Here is a 16,222-nt window from a genome sequence, read left to right as displayed (position 1 = left end):
ACTTGTACATGCATAGAACATAACATTTGTATTCCACCCTTCTGCAGTCTGTGCCATATCTGAAACCCCTCCCTCAAAAAAAAAAAAATCCTGGACACACCACTGTCAAATAACACGGAATAACGGCGAAAAGATTAGGTAAGAGAAAAATAGATTCAGAATGCAGGGTATTTAACCTGCAGCGGACAAACGATTATTTTTTTGTTCAATGCAAAGAAAAGGCTGTTTGTCTCATCTATCAAGAGACAGTGGCTGTATTCAAAGAATACAATCTGCGCCGACACTATGAATCCCATCACAAAGACAAGTATGATAGCTTGCAAGGCCAAATGCGAGCAGACAAACTCTCAAAGCTAAAAAGTATACTGTTAGCTCAGCAGAATACATTTGTACGCCAAGCTCAGCTGAACCAGTCGTCTGTTCGAGTGAGCTTTCGGGTTGCTCAACTGATAGCTAGCAGCGGTAAACCTTTCACTGATGGAGAATTTGTCAAGAAATGTTTGAATGCTGTCGCAGAGGAGGTGTGTCCCGAGAAGAAAGATGTCTTTAATGCCGTGAGTCTGTCGGCGACTACAATCACAAGACGCATTGAAGAACTTGGGGGTAATGTATATGCCCAGCTGCAGCAGAAGACGAAAGAATATGACTTTTTTTCATTAGCACGGGATGAGAGCACAGATGTGCAGGACACAGCGCAGCTGCTAATTTTTATTCGTGGAGTTAGCGCAAACTTTGAAATGTGCGAGGATCTGGCAGCCCTCCAAAGTCTCAAAGGGACTACGACGGGGGAGGATATTTTTGGTAAAGTATGCCAAACCATGGAAGACTTGAACCTGGACTGGTCAAAGCTTGTTAGCATCACGACTGACAGAGCTCCTAGTATGGTGGGCGCGTCTCGGGGTCTGATCGGACTCGTGAACCGGGAGATGGAAGAACGGGGTCTTATCGCCCCGCTACAAGTCCACTGCCTAATTCACCAGCAAGCACTGTGCTGCAAAGTGTTGAAGTGGGATTCTGTCATGAAGGTTGTGGCATCATGCATAAACTTCATCAGGGCAAAGGGACTTAAACACAGGCAGTTCCAACAATTCCTGTCTGAACTGGAGTCTGCGCATGGCAATGTGCTTTACTACACAGAGGTCAGATGGTTGAGCTGCGGCAGAGTTTTGAGGCATTTTTACGAGCTGCTACCTGAGATAAACACATTTCTTCATTCAAAAGACAAAACGGTCCCCGAGCTGATCGACCCAGAATGGAAATGGCACCTAGCATTTTTAACAGACGTGACAGAAATACTGAACAGCCTTAACTTGCAGCTACAAGGCCAAGGGAAACTAATCTGCGACATGTATTCCCACATAAAAGCATTTGAGGTGAAACTAGCGCTGCTTTTGGATCAAGTGAAAAACAACAACTTCATCCATCTTCCTGCTACCCAAAACCTCTCTGCAGAGAACCCAGCGGTCCCGTTCCCAGCTGAAAAGTGTGTGGAAGCACTGGAAATGCTGAAGGTGGAGTTCGGTGTGCGATTCCGTGAACTACATGTTAATGCAAAAGATATCCGCCTTTTCCAGAACCCCTTTGTTTCCGACATTGATGAAGCCCAGCCTTCTTATCAGTTTGAGTTGGCCGAGTTACAGAACTGTGATGCCCTGAAAGATGCATTCAAGCCCAACAGTCTCATTGACTTCTATGCCGCCCTCCCAAACAACACGTACCCAAACATTAAAAAACACGCAATGAAGATGTCCACAGTTTTTGGCAGCACGTATATCTGTGAGCAAACCTTTTCACGCATGAACCACCTGAAAACTCCGATGAGATCAAGATTGACAGATGAACATCTCCATCAGTGTTTGAGACTTGCTGTGACTAAAATGGAACCTGACATTGAACTTCTCACCAGCCAGATGCAGGCCCACAGTTCATACTGATGAACATATATAGGTAAGCTTACTTTTCTGACTTGAACGAGCCATTCTGAGTACAAACAAATATAATCATAATGAAATCTACTGAGATAAAATCCATTCTACAACCATACTGGTAGTGAAATGTATTGTGTTGGTAGGTGTTGGTATCAGTTCGGTTTCATAGCCTGCTTGCTTTCTGGTTTTCAGAGTGAAGTTGATGAGAGAGAGCTGCAAACAGTTGTGTCTACAAGAAAGTTAATGTTCCATGGTCTTTTTTTCTGTGAAAAACTTGAAAAGTGTTATTTGGTTATTATTTATTTCATAAATAGTGTTATTTATTTCATTAATAATGTTATTATTTATTTTCTGATTTTTTTTTCCTGTCAAGATCCCAGAAAGGGTTAATTTTTGGTTATGTGTGGCTTTCTAGAAAACAATAAATGTTTACGTTTAGACACCTCTGCGATCGTCACACTTTTTGTTACAAACTGGCCCCGGCCTGCTGTCAGAGAAGGGAAAAGTTATTTGGCCCTCACAGGAAAAAGTTTGGGGACCCCTGGTCTAAGGTCTTGGCCAATAGGCTGTCCAAGGTAATGGACCAGGTCATCCATCCGGACCAAACACATTGTGTTCCCAGTAGATCCATTTTTGATAATGTATCTTTGATTCGTGATGTTATTCATGTTTCCAAACTTCTTGGAATTGATGTGGGGCTGGTTTCACTAGATCAAGAAAAAGCCTTTGACAGGGTGGAGCATAGGTATCTATGGGACGTTCTACTTGCCTTCGGTTTCAGTGAAGGCTTTGTAAGAAAGATCAGGGTTTTGTACAGTGATGTGGAGAGCATCCTCAAAGTCAATGATGGTTTAAGTGCTCCCTTCAAAGTTGGGAGGGGTGTAAGACAGGGTTGCTCTTTGTCTGGAATGCTGTATTCTCTAGCAATAGAGCTTCTCCTACATAGGTTAAGAGGGGCCTTGAGTGGTGTGTCATTACCTGGCTTTTTCCTTCCTGTTCGTCTATCAGCCTACACTGATGACATAGTCCTGCTAGTTAGTGGGAAAAGGGATATAGAGGTAATTGTTAATATACTTGGTGATTTTGGGTCAGTTTCATCAGCCAGGGTTAACTGGTCTAAAAGTGAGGCTCTATTGCTTGGCCAGTGGAAGGAAGGGGTGCCAAGGCTCCCTGATGGACTGGGGTGGAAAAAAAAATGGTTTCAAGTATTTGGGTGTTTTTCTGGGGAATGACACAGTCCTGAAGAAAAATTGGGAGGGTGCAGAGGAAAGTGTTCATGGGCGGCTTGAAAGGTGGAAGTGGCTGCTGCCGAAAATGTCTTACAGGGGGCGTGTGCTTATTATAAATAATTTGGTGGCCTCATCTTTTTGGCATCGCCTGGCTTGTGTGGATCCCCCACCAGACCTTTTGAATAAACTGCAATCTGTTGTTGGGAACTTTTTTTGGGATAAATTACATTGGGTACCACAGTCTGTTTTGTTCTTGCCTAAAGATGAGGGGGGGCATGGCCTTGTACATTTCCAAAGCAGAACTGCTGCCTTTAGGTTGCAGTTTGTGAAAAGACTTCTTACTGGGCCCACAGTTGTGGCCTGGAAGCTTCTGAGCTGCACGATTTTAAGAACTTGTTGCAGTTTGGGGATTGATAAGTCACTTTTTTTGACAGCACTGCATAGGATCGATGGCTCAAGGTTACCTCCTTTTTATCGTTCTCTTCTAAAAATCTGGAGCATGTTTAATGTGCAAAGGCAGGGGGCACATACTTCCTTGCACTGGCTCCTACAAGAACCTGTTATTGGTGGTGCAAGAATGGACATTTCCTCACCCGATTTCCCTTCGCTCCAGAGGAGGTGTCTTGAGTCAAGTATTATCACACTGAAGGATGTAGTAGACCTGGCAGGGTCAGACTTTCAAAACGCAAATAGGTTTGCTGTCTCCATGGGGCTAAGGTCTCTTTGTGTGGCCAAGCAGCTGCTGGATAAGTGGCGCACCACCTGCACTGTAGATGAATCCATGCTGCTTGGGCATTATTGTTCAGGAGTGGTGCATCCAGATATGTATGATGACTTCCCTGGGTTGGAGCTCTCACCCATCTTGGATGAGGGTGCCAACCTACTTTTATCAGGCATAACCACAGTTGGGTTGAGTGTTGCTACTGGGAAACAGTTTTATCATGCTTGTGTAAAAGTATTTAATAAGAAATGTTTACTGAGCAGGGCTGACACGCCTTGGCGCACTGTTTTAAAGTTAAGTGTAAGCGTAAAACCAGAATGGAGAGCACTTTACAAACCACCATTGCCTAAAAGAGTGGGAGATCTACAGTGGAGGCTCCTTCATGGGGCGGTTGCTGTTAATGCCTTTGTCACTGTCTTAAATCCAGCTGTTAGTCAAGATTGTCCTTTCTGTCTTCAGAGGGAAACTGTTTTTCATGCTTTTTTGCACTGCACAAGGCTCTTGCCTTTGTTTACAATTTTGGGACGCTTGTTTAATTGTTTTAATGAGGAGTTTTCCTCAGAGACTTTCATCCTTGGATTTAGATATAAGAAAAGAAGACAGAATGAGTGCAAACTGTTGAATTTTATTCTGGGTGAAGCAAAAATGTCTATTTATGTCAGTAGAAAAAACAAAATCGAGAATCAACCTGGAGATGATGTATTAGTTCTGTTTCCTGCTCTTGTCAAGGCTAGAATCTTGTTTGATTTCCAGTTTTATAAACTTATGCAGAATCTAGAATCTTTTGAAGCTGTGTGGTGCTGTGGGCAGGCACTATGTACTTATATTGATGACAACTTGCACTTTAGCCATCTCTTGTAGTTTTTTTTTTCTTTTCTTTCTTAATTTACATTTTATTTTACACAAAAGGTTAATTGTATGAATTTTGCTGGGGTTTTGTAAACTAATAATCTTTTAAAATCTCAAAAAAATCTCTCTCTGTGCCCTTTCATTTTCCTTTATTCTTCCTTTTTCGTTTTCTGAACTCTAACCCTCTCTTATTCTCATTCTCCCATAATTATTTTCCTCTCTTCTTTCCTTTCCCCTTCCTTTTTTGTTTTTTTGCATCCTTTATTTGTCTCCATTTTCCTATTTCTTTCTTTCTTTCTTTCTTTCTTTCTTTCTTTCTTTCTTTCTTTCTTTCTTTCTTTCTCAAATCAATTCGATTCCAGTTCCAGATTAAAACACCACACAAAATTTGGAAAAGTTTAGTGGTTTGGGGGTGGGGTGGGGGGTGAATATTTATGCAAGTATTTAATATCACAAACTCTGCATCACTGGATAACACATACACAAAATGCACTTAGGTTTGAGGTCAGGACTTTAATATTTGGTGTATATGGAAATAAAACTCTAGACACACACACACACCCATGTGTAGGCCGCTCTTGAACCATATTTATCTCTGGCTCTCAGCGGTCTGGCAGCTGTGTGTAGTGCAGCGCTACTCTGCTTCACTGCCCATCCATGGAAAAGGCTCCCAGCAGACATCGCTCCTCTCCTCAGTCAGGCTCCTGATAAGCAAACAGGCAATTACTCCTTATCTCACACACTCAGAGAATGAGATGAACTTTGGGATGGTGTTCAACATTCCTATTAAAGCATGACATCACACTCAGGCTGCGCTGCTGCTCTCCATCCTGAGCCTCCACAGCACAACAGAACGAGAGATCCTCAGCAGAAGCTCACCTCTCCTTGATCCAGTTAATCCTTGTTTTGAGAAAGGGAAGGATATTCAATGTGAGCAACATCTGGAAAGTGAACAGAGCATGTAGCAGACAGTGGACTAGTGGACTGTGGCAGAAGGCTCGAAAGGGAACAGCCTGTCTGCCTTTTCTCTTAACATTCATTAACATTTAATGACTTCTATGGATTGGTTGTTGCTGAGACAGCGCTTTCCTGCTCGGCCTTATGGAAGTCGCCAGGCTCCTGGAACTGATGTCTGAATAATTTGTCTTCATTCCACTGTAGACTCGAGGCTGTGGAGCTATATGTAATACACAGCCATTATGCAGCACTGAGGCCTGGGGTGAGTTCAGATTGGTGGACGTGTGCTTGGTGTTTTTTTTTTTTCCCCTCACAATGGCACATTAGCATATTTTCTTTCTCAAAATATGTTACAAAAATTCCAGCTATGTATAATAATAATTGAATTGACACAGTCTCATCTTAATCATGGCTATCGTTTGTACCTTTCCCCAAAAAAGTAAAAGGTATTGTGTTGTAATAATAATAATAATAATGAGACCATCAGTGATAGTGTAGCTCACTCCGGCCCCGTCTAGTCCAGAAGGAACGATCTAAAGTGGGCCACCTTGCGCAATAAATGTTGTAAAATATATACACTATATACAAGCTATATATAGAAGCAATATCCACCCTAGGAATACCGACCTACAGGTATTTACCAGATATTCCAAAATGATGAGGAATTGACCAAGAAGAAGTGATTTTTATTGATCTGCTCATCAAGGCTTAATTAGTCCATAACTTTATAAATAATTGTAATTCAGCAAATCTGGGTAGTAGTTATATGCGCCCTAGGTACCCCTACCTTCATGCCAGGAAGAATCAAAATCAGTGAAGAATTGAGGGAGAAGAAGCGATTTGTGTGGAAACTGCTGGTTAGGGATTAATTACTCCATATCTTCATTATTAATTGCAATTATGCAAATTTGGGTGGAAGTCATATGCACCCCAGGCAGACCTACCTTCCTGCCAAAAAGAATAAAATTGGTGAAGAATTGAAAGAGAAGAAGCGATTTTCGTGAAATGTGGATGATGTCGGACGGATGATGGGCAACACATGATGGCATAAACTCATCACCTGTCAGCCAGATGAGATAATTACAGGCAAAATATTGGGAGGTAAAGCAGACAATTGGGGGAAGCCATGGCCTACTGGTTAGAGAAGTAGGTTTGGGACCAAGAGATCTCTGATTCAATTCCCTGGCCCAGCAGGAATGGCTGAAGTGCCCTTGAGCAAGGCACCGAACCCCCAGCTGCTCCCCAGGCTGCTCTGGGTGTGTTGTACATCAATCTGGATAAAAGCATCTGCTAAATTCCTGTAATGTAAAACATTCTTGTGAAATAAAGTTTTGAGGAATGAGGTAAGGAAGCAAATATTGTCATTAAACTTCTTAGAACTGAATAGCAGAACTGATATCATAAATTTGTGCAAGTTCCATTCATCTGTCACCCATCTTTACCTCTGCCTACTTTGCTGGAGGAGGTTATGTTTTCACCTCTGTTTGTTTGTTTGTTCCCAGCATAAGTCAAAAAATAATGAATGGATTTTGATGAAATTTGGAGGAAAGGTGAGCAATGGGCCAAGGAGCAAGACAGATTAGTGATGCAAATCCGGATATGTATGTGGGTCCAGGATTTATTTTGTCTGTTCCCAACATAACTCAAAAAGTAATGAACAGATTTGGATGAAATTTGGTGGACAGCTTTAGTATTATCCTTGGTTCAAGTGATTTGATTTTGATGTTGATAATATGTGGCTTGGTAGAGGTACAGACTCTACTCCACCGAGTGCCCTTCTGATTCTGACATGTTTTCATTTCAGATATTATTTCACAACTGAGTAAAAAAAAAAATCAATTTAATTAAAATTAAATCCACTAAGATGATCTGTGCAAATAAATAACCATTCATCAGAGAATAAGAAAGGAGTGTAAATACAAAACAATTGGAGTGATTAGATTGGTTGGATTTAATTCAATTTAATTCCAATTAAGGAAAAAAAATGTTAGGGTTATTTGATTTCCACCTCTTTCTGCTTTTTTTTTTTACAAGTTTCTCTTTGATTACTCTCTCTCTCTCATTAATTTTCTGACTTTCTACACTTTCTCTTTGATTAATCATTGAAGTTACAGTTATACATGATATATAATACACGCTGTACACTTTCAGAAATAGGGTGACAGTAGGAGTCCATTTCTGTCTCCCAAGAGATACAATCGACAATAATGTACCCCCAGGGCTAATTATTGGACCTCAAGGTAACTATATGTACCTTTTTATGGCCAAAATGTGCCATATATGTTCCCAAGCAGTATATAAAATTACCTTAGAGGGTACTGATCCAGTCCAGTGACAAGCTGCTGTACCCCTACAGGTCCAATAATGTACTTTATTTTCTGAGAGTGAAAAAAGTTGGAAGCAGGTTTCAGTGAGTGGGACGCCCAGACCTCTGAGGCTTTCTCTCTGGCATGGAGTCAGGTGTGTGTGAACAGTGGGGGAGCAGGTCGGGTGTGAAAATATTAATTTTGTTTCCTACATGAATGGAGAAGCTGTGTTGTTCCTAAGAAACAATTCTTCAACATGATAATTAAAAGTGAAATATGTGTGAAAGGAGTCATTTGAGTTGTCATTGCAAACATGTCTCTGTTCAGAAGAAGAAGAAGAAGTGATAATGAAGGACTTGGCTCATTTCCAGATGTTTGGCTCAACTGTGAAAATGATTCCGCTCATACACAAGAACTCAGCTGTCAAATGAGTCCTGTACTCTCACACACAGGTGTTTATGTTCCTAAATAATCAAGATGAGACCCTGGTGGCTCAAGTGTAAAAACAGTAAGAGCAGCTACATATGTTGTTTCTTTTCTTTTTTTCAAATATTGAAACTGAATTTTATTGTTTTTTGAAAAACATATGCTCATTCTGAATTTGATGTCAGCAACACGTTGCAGAAAAGTTGGGACAGGGTTGTGTTTACCACTGTGTTGCATCACCTCTTCTTTTAACAACTTTCTGTAAACATTTGGGAACTGAGAAGACCAATTGCTGTAGTTTTGAAAGAGAAATGCTGTCCCATTCTTGCCTGATTTCTTGCCAATTTCAGTTGTTCAACAGTTCAGGGTCTCCTTTGTTGTATTTTGCACTTCATAATGTGCCAAATGTTTTAAATGGGACACAGGTCTGGACTGTAGCAGGCCAGTTTAGCACCTGGACTCTTACTACTGAGACATGCAGTTTTAATATGTGAAGAAAACAGTTTGCCGTTGTCTTGCTGAAAGAAGGAAGGCCTTCCCTGAAAAAGATTTTGTCTGGATGTCAGCATATTGCTCTGAAATGTGTATATATCACTCAACATTATTATTTTTTTTAATTATACCAACACAACGGCTGTACAATATAATAAAACAAAACAAAGACAATTGTGCATAGACAGTGAATACACGATGTGTAATGAACAAAGGAAAGATTCTGTGAAGAAGTCGGTGAAGGCTCTCAGTCATCCAGGTCATAGTACAAATACAAAAGACGTTATTGGATTCCTAAACAGGATCTTCATATCCAATTCAGTTTATGGGCACTGTGTGAGACGGCTGCTTCTCCAGTAGCTCTGTAGTTTTTAGCTCTTTAAACCTCTTTTTTCCACCTTTTTTTATTTTTTGCTCTTCTTATGAAGACATAGTGTGTTTTACTATATAACATGGATATATTTAACTTTAACAAGCAACCAGGAGCCAGTTTTCTCACTTATTCGAGAGAGGAGCTGCTGGCCTTGAAAACAATGAGACGAGCCAGGATACGACACCCCATCCCGGCAGAGCTGAGAAGGAAACCCAGGGGCTGCCAAGCTGGAGCTAAGCTAAAGGCTAGGCTAGCGGACAACCAGCAGCGCTACAAACCATCCATTCCCTCCATTATCATGGGGAATGTGAACTCACTGCCGAATAAAGTCGACGAGCTTTCCGCTCTGAACAACCAGCGGATTTACCAGGAGAGCAGCTTATTTATCTTTATGGAGACATGGCTAACACACCTTGTACTAGATGCTAACGTGGACCTGCAGGGATTCACTGCTGTGAGAGCCGACAGAGACACTAACACATGCAGGAAAAGTAAAGGTGGGGGACTCATCATTTATGTTAACAACCGCTGGTGTAACCCGGGACATATCTCCGTAAAGACAGCTTTATGTTGCCTGGACTTGGAGCTGCTAGCCATTAGCCTGCAGCCATATTATCTGCCGAGGGAGTTTGGTCACATGATCACCGTCTGTGATTACATCCCTCCGAAGGCAGATGCAGCCGCTGCATGTGAGAGGATTCACTTTGTCAAAGCAAGGCTGCAGACACAGCGCCCTGAGGCATTTACAACCCTGATTCCAAAAAAGTTGGGACAAAGTACAAATTGTAAATAAAAATGGAATGCAATAATTTACAAATCTCAAAAACTGATATTGTATTCACAATAGAACATAGACAAAATTTCAAATGTCGAAAGTGAGACCTTTTGAAATTTCATGCCAAATATTGGCTCATTTGAAATTTCATGACAGCAACACATCTCAAAAAAGTTGGGACAGGGGCAATAAGAGGCTGGAAAAGTTAAAGGTACAAAAAAGGAACAGCTGGAGGACCAAATTGCAACTCATTAGGTCAATTGCCAATAGGTCATTAACATGACTGGGTATAAAAAGAGCATCTTGGAGTGGCAGCGGCTCTCAGAAGTAAAGATGGGAAGAGGATCACCAATCCCCCTAATTCTGTGCCGACAAATAGTGGAGCAATATCAGAAAGGAGTTCGACAGTGTAAAATTGCAAAGAGTTTGAACATATCATCATCTACAGTGCATAATATCATCAAAAGATTCAGAGAATCTGGAAGAATCTCTGTGCGTAAGGGTCAAGGCCAGAAAACCATACTCGGTGCCCGTGATCTTCGGGCCCATAGACGGCACTGCATCACATACAGGCATGCTTCTGTATTGGAAATCACAAAATGGCTCAGGAATATTTCCAGAGAACATTATCTGTGAACACATTTCACCATGCCATCCGCCGTTGCCAGCTAAAACTCTATAGTTCAAAGAAGAAGCTGTATCTAAACATGATCCAGAAGCGCAGACGTCTTCTCTGGGCCAAGGCTCATTTAAAATGGACTGTAGCAAAGTGGAAAACTGTTCTGTGGTCAGACAAATCAAAATTTGAAGTTCTTTATGGAAATCAGGGACGCCGTGTCATTCGGACTAAAGAGGAGAAGGGCGACCCAAGTTGTTATCAGCGCTCAGTTCAGAAGCCTGCATCTCTGATGGTATGGGGTCGCATTAATGCGTGTGGCATGGGCAGCTTACGCATCTGGAAAGACACCATCAGTGCTGAAAGGTATATCCAGGTTCTAGAGCAACATATGCTCCCATCCAGACGACGTCTCTTTCAGGGAAGACCTTGCATTTTCCAACATGACAATGCCAAACCACATACTGCATCAATTACAGCATCATGGCTGCATAGAAGAAGGGTCCAGGTATTGAACTGGCCAGCCTGCAGTCCAGAGCTTTCACCCATAGAAAACATTTGGCGCACCATAAAATGGAAGATACGACAAAAAAGACCTAAGACAGTTGAGCAAAAAGAATCCTACATTAGACAAGAATGGGTTAACATTCCTATCCCTAAACTTGAGCAACTTGTCTCCTCAGTCCCCAGACGTTTACAGACTGTTGTAAAGAGAAAAGGGGATGTCTCACAGTGGGAAACATGGCCTTGTCCCAACTTTTTTGAGATGTGTTGTTGTCATGAAATTTAAAATCACCTAATTTTTCTCTTTAAATGATACATTTTCTCTCCCCTCCTTGAACTGCCACCTTATTGTGGTGGAGGGGTTTGTGTGCTTGAATGATCCTAGGAGCTATGTTGTCGGGGGCATTATGCCCCTGTCAGGGTTTCCCAAGGCAGACAGGTCCTAGGTGACAGGCCAGACTAAGAGCAGTTCACCAAAACCCCTATGGAGAAAAATCCGAGGACCGTGACGTCGCCCGGGATGACGCAGCCGGGGCCCCACCCTGGAGCCAGGCCCGGGGTTGGGGCTCGTATGCGAGCGCTTGGTGGCCGGGCCTTTGCCCATGGGGCCCGGCCGGGCTCAGCCCGAAGAGGTGACGTGGGCCCGACCTCCTGTGGGTTCACCACCCACAGAGGTAGCAGTAGGGGACTGGTGCAATGTGGATTGGGTGGCAGTCGAAGGCAGGGGCCTCGACGACCTGATCCCCGGACACAGCGGCTGGCTGTTGGGACATGGAATGTCACTTCGCTGGGGGGGAAAGAGCCTGAGCTTGTGCGGGAGGTTGAGAGGTACCGGCTAGAGATAGTCGGGCTCACCTCCATGCACAGCTTGGGCTCTGGAACCCAGCTCCTCGAGAGGGGCTGGACTCTCCACTTCTCTGGAGTCGCCCGTGGTGAGCGGCGGCGGGCTGGTGTGGGCTTGCTTATAGCTCCCCAGCTCAGCCGCCATGTGTTGGAGTTTACCCCAGTGAACGAGAGGGTCGCCTCGCTGCGCCTTCGGATTGGGGAGAGGGCTCTTGCTGTTGTTTGTGCCTATGGCCCAAATAGCAGTATAGAGTATCCGGCCTTCTTGGAGTCCCTGGGAGAGGTACTGAGGAGTGCTCAGACTGGGGACTCCATTGTGTTACTGGGGGACTTCAATGCTCACGTGGGAGATGACAGTGACACCTGGAGGGGCGTGGTTGGGAGGAACAGCCTCCCCAATCTGAACCCGAGTGGTGTTTTGTTATTGGACTTCTGTGCTAGTCACGGTTTGTCCATAACGAACACCATGTTCGAGCATAGGGGTGTCCATAAGTGCACGTGGCACCAGGACACCTTAGGTCGGAGGTCAATGATAGACTTTGTAGTCGTTTCATCTGATCTCCGGCCCTATGTCTTGGACACTCGGGTGAAGAGAGGGGCTGAGCTGTCAACTGATCACCACCTGGTGGTGAGTTGGATCCGCTGGCGGAGGAGGAAGCTGGACAGACCTGGCAGGCCCAAACGTATGGTGAGGGTCTGCTGGGAACGTCTGGCCGAGCACTCTGTCGGGGAGGTCTTTAACTCCCACCTCCGGGAGAGCTTTTCCCAGCTTCCGAGGGAGGCGGGGGACATTGAGTCTGAGTGGACCATGTTCTCTACCTCCATTGTGGACGCAGCTGTTCAGAGCTGTGGCCGCAAGGTCTCCGGTGCCTGTCGTGGCGGCAATCCCCGAACCCGGTGGTGGACACCAGAAGTAAGGGATGCCGTCAAGCTGAAGAAGGAGTCCTATCGGGCCATGTTAACCTCCAGGACTCCCGAGGCAGCTGACGGGTATCGGCAGGCCAGGCGTGCTGCAGCTCGGGCAGTTGCGGAGGCAAAAACTCGGAACTGGGAGGAGTTCGGGGAGGCCATGGAGAAGGACTATCGGTCGGCCTCGAAGAAATTCTGGCAAACCGTCCGGCGCCTCAGGAGGGGGAAGCAGTACTCTGCCAACACTGTTTACAGTGCGGGTGGGGAGCTGTTGACCTCGACTGGGGACATTGTCGGGCGGTGGAAGGAATACTTTGAGGATCTCCTCAATCCCACCGTCATGTCTTCCACTGAGGAGACTGAGGCTGATGACTCAGAGGTGGACTCGTCCATTACCCAAGCCGAAGTCACTGAGGTGGTTTGCAAGCTCCTCGGTGGCAAGGCACCGGGGGTGGATGAGATCCGCCCTGAGTATCTCAAGTCTCTGGATGTTGTGGGGCTGTCTTGGTTGACACGCCTCTGCAACATCGCGTGGCGGTCAGGGACAGTGCCTCTGGAGTGGCAGACTGGGGTGGTGGTCCCTCTTTTTAAGAAAGGGGACCGGAGAGTGTGCCCCAATTATAGGGGAATCACACTTCTCAGCCTCCCAGGGAAGGTTTACTCCAGGGTACTGGAGAGGAGAATTTGACCAATAGTCGAACCTCGGATCCAGGAGGAACAATGCGGTTTTCGTCCTGGTCGCGGAACACTGGACCAGCTCTATACCCTTCATAGGGTGCTCGAGGGTTCATGGGAGTTTGCCCAACCAGTCCACATGTGCTTTGTGGATCTGGAGAAGGCATTCGACCGTGTCCCCCGTAGTATTCTGTGGGGGGTGCTTCGGGAGTATGGGGTTCGGGGCTCTTTGCTAAGGGCTGTCCGGTCCCTGTACGAATGGAGCAGGAGTCTGGTTCGCATTGCCGGCAGTAAGTCAGACCTGTTCCCAGTGCATGTTGGACTCCGGCAGGGCTGCCCTTTGTCACCGGTTCTGTTCATAATTTTTATGGACAGAATTTCTAGGCGCAGCCAGGGGCCAGAAGGAATCCTGTTTGGGAACCACAGGATTTCATCTCTGCTTTTTGCGGATGATGTTGTCCTGTTGGCTTCTTCAAACCAGGACCTTCAGCATGCACTGGGGCGGTTTGCAGTCGAGTGTGAAGCGGCTGGGATGAGAATCAGCACCTCCAAGTCCGAGGCCATGGTTCTCGACCGGAAAAGGGTGGCTTGCCCTCTCCAGGTTGGTGGAGAAGTTCTGCCTCAAGTGGAGGAGTTTAAGTATCTCGGGATCTTGTTCACGAGTGAGGGAAGGATGGAGCGTGAGATCGACAGGCGGATCGGTGCAGCCTCCGCAGTGATGCGGTCGCTTTACCGGTCCGTTGTGGTGAAGAAGGAGCTGAGCCAAAAGGCGAAGCTCTCAATTTACCGGTCGATCTACGTTCCGACTCTCACCTATGGTCATGAGCTTTGGGTAATGACCGAAAGGACAAGATCGCGGATACAAGCGGCCGAAATGAGTTTCCTTCGCAGGGTGGCTGGGCGCTCCCTTAGAGATAGGGTGAGAAGCACAGTCACTCGGGAGGAGCTCGGAGTAGAGCCGCTGCTGCTCCACATCGAGAGGAATCAGCTGAGGTGGCTCGGGCATCTTTTTCGGATGCCTCCTGGACGCCTCCCTGGGGAGGTGTTCCAGGCATGTCCCCCCGGGAGGAGGCCCCGGGGAAGACCCAGGACACGCTGGAGGGACTATGTCTCTCGGCTGGCCTGGGAACGCCTCGGTGTTCTTCCCGAGGAGCTGGCCGAGGTGTCTGGGGAAAGGGAAGTTTGGGCTTCCCTGCTTAGACTGCTGCCTCCGCGACCCGGTCCCGGATAAAGCGGAAGAAGACGAGACGAGACGAGATTTTCTCAGTTTAAACATTTGATATGTCATCTATGTTCTATTCTGAATAAAATATGGAATTTTGAAACTTCCACATCATTGCATTCCGTTTTTATGTACAATTTGTACTTTGTCCCAACTTTTTTGGAATCAGGGTTGTATGATCATTTCTGGGGACTTTAATCATGCTACTTTGGACTCTACTTTGTCTGCTTTTTACCAGGCTGTGGATTGTCCAACAAGGAACAACAGGACAACTGACTTTCTGTATGCTAATGTGAGGGATGCATACAGAGTCACACCCCTCCCCCTACTAGGGAAGTCTGACCACAACCTGGTTCTTCTACAGCCGAAGTACACCTCCCTGGTTCAAAGGCAGCCTGCAACAACTAGCTCCATCAGGAGGTGGTCCCCTGAAATGGAAGATGCCCTCAGAGACTGCTATGACACCACGGACTGGGATGTGCTGCTTAGCCCACACTGGGAGGACACAGAGGGGCTGACACACTGTCTGACAGAATACCTCAACTTCTGTGCAGACATGGTCTCCCCCGCTAAGACTGTTACCCTAATAACAAGCCATGGGTAACACAGGAAGTCAAAGCTGTCCTCAACAGGAAGAAGGTCGCCTTCAGGACCAGGGATAGGGAGGCAATGAAAGCAGCACAGCAGGAGGTGAAAAGCTGCATGAGGGAAGCTAAGGACAGCTACAGGAGAAAGATGGAGCAGGAGCTGAAGGAGAACAGCATGAGGGAGGTCTGGGAAGGTGTGAAAACCATCACAGGCCACAATACAAAGACCAGAGTCATTGAGGGGACAGTGGAGAGGGCGAACGAGCTGAATGACTTCTTCAATCGGTTCAACCAGCCCACATCCCCCCCACCCTCTCCCTCACTGCAGCCATCTCTCCTTCTTCCCTCAACACACCTCCCCCCAGTCATCACAGCAGCCCCCTCCTCCCCCACCTCAACACAGACTCCTCTATGCATTACTGCAGACCAGGTCAGAGGTCAACTGAGGAAGCTTCACCCCAGGAAAGCAGCAGGCCCGGACAAGGTGTGTCCACGACTACTGAAGACCTGCACTGCTGAACTGGGTGAACCACTCCAAGGCATCTTCAACCTCAGCCTACAGCTGGGGAGAGTGCCCACCCTCTGGAAGACATCATGTATCATTCCAGTTCCCAAAAAGAATCGGCCCAGCGAGCTGAACGACTTCCAATGGGTGGCACTCACTTCACATCTGATGAAGACGTTGGAGCGGCTCTTCCTCAGCCTTCTCAGACCCCAGGTACAACATGCCCAGGACTGTCAGCAGTTTGCATTCCGGGCAGGTGGTGTGAACGACGCCATCCTCTACCTGCTACACTGAGCCCACTCGCA

At 45.8% G+C, this 16,222-nt stretch overlaps 1 protein-coding gene across 1 annotated transcript; it reads left to right on the top strand.

The window, feature by feature from the left end:
* Nucleotides 1-329: 329 nt before the first annotated feature.
* Nucleotides 330-1,934, top strand: LOC132897659 (general transcription factor II-I repeat domain-containing protein 2-like). Its single transcript, XM_060938889.1, has one exon. It carries the CDS (start codon nucleotides 330-332, stop codon nucleotides 1,932-1,934), a length of 1,605 nt encoding a protein of 534 aa, XP_060794872.1.
* Nucleotides 1,935-16,222: the final 14,288 nt, after the last annotated feature.

Source organism: Neoarius graeffei, chromosome 14, assembly GCF_027579695.1.
Source record: "Neoarius graeffei isolate fNeoGra1 chromosome 14, fNeoGra1.pri, whole genome shotgun sequence".
Lineage (NCBI taxonomy): Eukaryota > Metazoa > Chordata > Actinopteri > Siluriformes > Ariidae > Neoarius > Neoarius graeffei.
The sequence above is the reverse complement of the archived record's forward strand: the minus strand, read 5'-3'. Positions and strand labels throughout refer to the sequence as shown.

Bases quoted from the DNA above. Each gene is read 5' to 3' on its own strand.
- LOC132897659 (XM_060938889.1), top strand. From the start codon at position 330: ATGCGAGCAGACAAACTCTCAAAGCTAAAAAGTATACTGTTAGCTCAG.